General features: G+C 51.4%; 1 protein-coding gene across 1 annotated transcript; it reads right to left on the minus strand.

Moving 5' to 3' along the window:
- Nucleotides 1-227: 227 nt before the first annotated feature.
- LOC125942507 (uncharacterized) lies at nucleotides 228-1,636 on the minus strand. Its single transcript, XM_049660690.1, has 2 exons — nucleotides 1,275-1,636; nucleotides 228-1,117 (listed from the first exon to the last, which is right to left on the minus strand). Exons 1-2 carry the CDS (start codon nucleotides 1,358-1,360, stop codon nucleotides 265-267), a joined length of 939 nt encoding a protein of 312 aa, XP_049516647.1. The 5' UTR covers nucleotides 1,361-1,636; the 3' UTR covers nucleotides 228-264.
- Between the last annotated feature and the right edge of the window lie 1,871 nt (nucleotides 1,637-3,507).

Here is a 3,507-nt window from a genome sequence, read left to right on the forward strand (position 1 = left end):
TAGAACTCCACCCCCGCGAGAATCTTTGCGATCGGCGCGAAAGAGATGAAAATTAGGCAGGTCAAACAGAATTTCCGAGTCAGTGATATTGTTGTTCAACCACGTTTCGGTTAATACAAGTAGATTGCTGCCTGACGAAGTTACAAGGTTTGATACAATATCGCGTTTCGGCAGGAAGCTGCGAATGTTGGTAAAGATTGCTGATAGCGAAACGTTGGCGCGAGGAGGGGGATAGCGCGATGAACGGCAAGGATGAGTTGATTGTTAAGATATTTCTTTTACACATGCTGCAATTTCATCAAAGACGTAACGTTTTGGGCCAATATGCAAAGTTTTAAATCTCAGGGAAAAAGGCACAGACTTCGCCCTCGCAAACGCGACAAGTTGTTTCCGGCAGTTTTGAACGCGGCGCGAAAAGTCTTCACCGACGCTGTAGTCGGTACCTTTGAATTTTGGACCTTTAGAAAGAATTGATTCTTTAGTTTTAAAGCATGTAAACTTAACGATAATCGGGCGTTTCCTGTCCTTAGAGTGTCGCCCGAGGCGATGGGCGCGTTCAATGTCGTTAGAGCTTAACTGGGTGTCAAGGTGGTCAGAGCAGTGGCGAATGATTAAGTCTTCTGTTTGCGAATACGTTTCAGTGGGGTTAGTATCGGGTAAACCATAGAAAAGTAAGTTGTTTCGCCGAGACCGATTTTCTGCGTCATCTAGACGCGCCTCTAGCACACTAATTAAACGAGTCGTTGTAGCTGAAGTAGTTTGAATCGTCTCTAGTTCACTGCGGAGGGTAGACAGACTTTCGCAGTGAGTTTCTAAGGCGCTGAGACGCGTAGTCAGGCTCGTCATTTTCTGGTCCATTGAAAGCAGTTGACCCTTAAGCTCTTGCACTTCATTTACCAATTCAGTCTGGCCAGCAGACGTCTTTTTTAGTTCGCCAAGGATTACATCTAGCTTGTCGGGGCCAGGGTTGCTCTCAATATCACCGCACATCAGTAATAGGGACCGAACAACATGAAAGCACTCGATACAGGTAGCAAGGCAACACTGGGGGCTCGGAAGCTGTACCAAAAAGTAGTTGCTGGTTTTTTTTTGTAAATAGAGTCCAATGGTTACCAACCTTCGAATAAATGCTTCGAATAAATCAGTTGTAAGTCCGGCGACTGTGTGCGTGCTTGCCTCCCTCTGGTCCTGCGTCTTGGTTTTTTTCGCTGGTTTCTTTCGCCTTGTTAACATGAACCAACTAGCCCAGCAATTCACGCTTCTAAGTTACCAACCTGCATGGCGAAGACGAGTGGATTAGACAACTGTGATGTGGCACAGCCACCGAGCTCACAGGTTGCGGCGGATGGTCGCTGCTCATTTATAGTTGACACGTTGAGTGTGGTCGCTGACGATGGGGCCTTCCAGTCTGCGCTGAGGGTCAAGTTGTCCTGAGTCGGCAGAGCGGAAAAGGGGGCGTTGGTGGTTGCTGCGCACAATGTCCCTCCGTCGGCCGCGCCGCGCAAGGGCGCACGCTCTATCGCGGTCGCCCAGGGAGCGCAAAAGACACCAGGGAGCATGACGCAGATGATCAAGGGCGAGAACACCTGCATGGCGAAGACGAGTGGATTAGACAACTGTGATGTGGCACAGCCACCGAGCCCACGAACACCTGAACACGTGCTGCCCCTAGCGTCCTCCTGAACACGTGCTGCCCCTAGCGGCGGCGCTCACTTCCGATCACACGAAGTGGCCGCTCTCTCGCCCCAGCGCGGGCGCGCCGTCGGAACACCTATCTTCTTACACCGTGTTCCAGACGTGCGCGCAACACAGGGTCTATAGCGGCACGCTTCGCATAACACGCGCCGGCACCGCAGCAACAGCGGGTAGCCAAGAAGCGCCGAGTTCACGTCCACGTTACCGGCACGCTAACTCGCCGCACGCCGTTTGCCATTCGCGGGCCGCCGTTCGACAGCGGTTTTGCTCGCGAGTGACGAGATTTCCTTGCCGTACGTAGAGAGGATGAGGATGGTTTGTGCGGCAGCCTCACCGCCGCTGATCGCTCGACGGCGCCGATATCGTCGCTAGCCCTTTTCCGGTTCCCTTCAAAGCTAAAGCGGACGGCGCTTCGAAATGAATTACCGATGCTCACAGGCCGCAATATTTTATCGATGTTATCGCTCTTCGCAAAAATTGTACACAAAGAAGAAAAATACGCTGATATTAGCGGCGCCGTCGGTAGCCGTGCACTCAGCTGCAGCGATGTTTTCGTTGCCGGTGGCAGAGGCGCGCAGCTTCGCAGTCACGTTGTAAGATATATACTCTTTAGGTGGGGACACTCGCGAGGCGCGATCGACCAGATAAAGTAGCAACAGCGCGCGTCAATCGGCCCGGTGCCGGCAGCGGATACCTATCGGTAGTACGAGGCAACTTCAAGACATCATCATCATCATCATCAGCCCATATTTATCTCCACTGCAGGACGAAGGCCTCTCCCTGCGATCTCCAATTACATCTGTCTTGCGCTAGCGTATTCCAACTTGCGCCTGCGAATTTCCTAACCTCATCATCCCACCTGACTTTCTGCCGTCCTCGACTGTGCTTCCCTTCTCTTGGTATCCATTCTGTAACCCTAATGGTCCACCGGTTATCCATCCTACGCATTACATGGCCTGCCCAGCTCCATTTCTTCCGCTTAATGTCAACTAGAATATCGTCTACTTCAAGACAGAAAAAAACTTCAAGACAGAAAAGGTTATATCTACCGTTGGTATAGCAACCGGGCGATTCGCGGGAAATTCGAAATGGTTGCGCGACGCGCGAAAGTAGGTCATCGTGGTGAGGGGCGCGAGGGAAGAGGGCATCGCCTAGACGGAGCAGATACGGCGGCGCGATCTCTGGTTGCTTGTGTTATCCGCGCAAACGTTTGCCTGCGTTCTAGATGCGCCTCGGTAAGGCCAACCGTGACGAGGCCAAATCAAAACGCGCCAAGCGGCATTCAAACTCGTAAGACACGATTCACAGCACGGGACGAATCGCCGATTTAGTCTTCGGACTAGCGTGACGTGGCTCAGTGGAGCCGAATCACGTCGCACTAAAGGAAGCCGCTGACGAAATGCTCGCGGCACGATTTGTTCAAGCTCAGCCATGTCTCTGATTAAGTGGTCTAACCCGTCGTGTGCATCCGGCTTAAGAAATGCTTAGAGGTCCTCGGATTTTGTGCTGTTGAAATCTTTGTAGCTGTTCTTCGCTGGTCTTCCGTCACATTGTTATGCCCGTGCCACACGGGCAAAGTAAAGTGCACTTTGAGCGAGTGCACTTCAACGCGCTGAGTGTCACTTTGGCGGTGCGCTGCTACACGAGAAAGAAAAGTGTTCTTTCAAATTGATGGCCATGGCAACCGGTAGTCAGACGAGAGAGCATATATTTACTAATATAAAAATGTGTGCACAAAACAGTTTATTATTGTTAGAAACAACCTTTACAATCCACCTTTATAAGCGCCGGCAACGATGGCAACTTGACCAG

The sequence above is a fragment of the Dermacentor silvarum genome, chromosome 1 (assembly GCF_013339745.2).
Source record: "Dermacentor silvarum isolate Dsil-2018 chromosome 1, BIME_Dsil_1.4, whole genome shotgun sequence".
NCBI lineage: Eukaryota > Metazoa > Arthropoda > Arachnida > Ixodida > Ixodidae > Dermacentor > Dermacentor silvarum.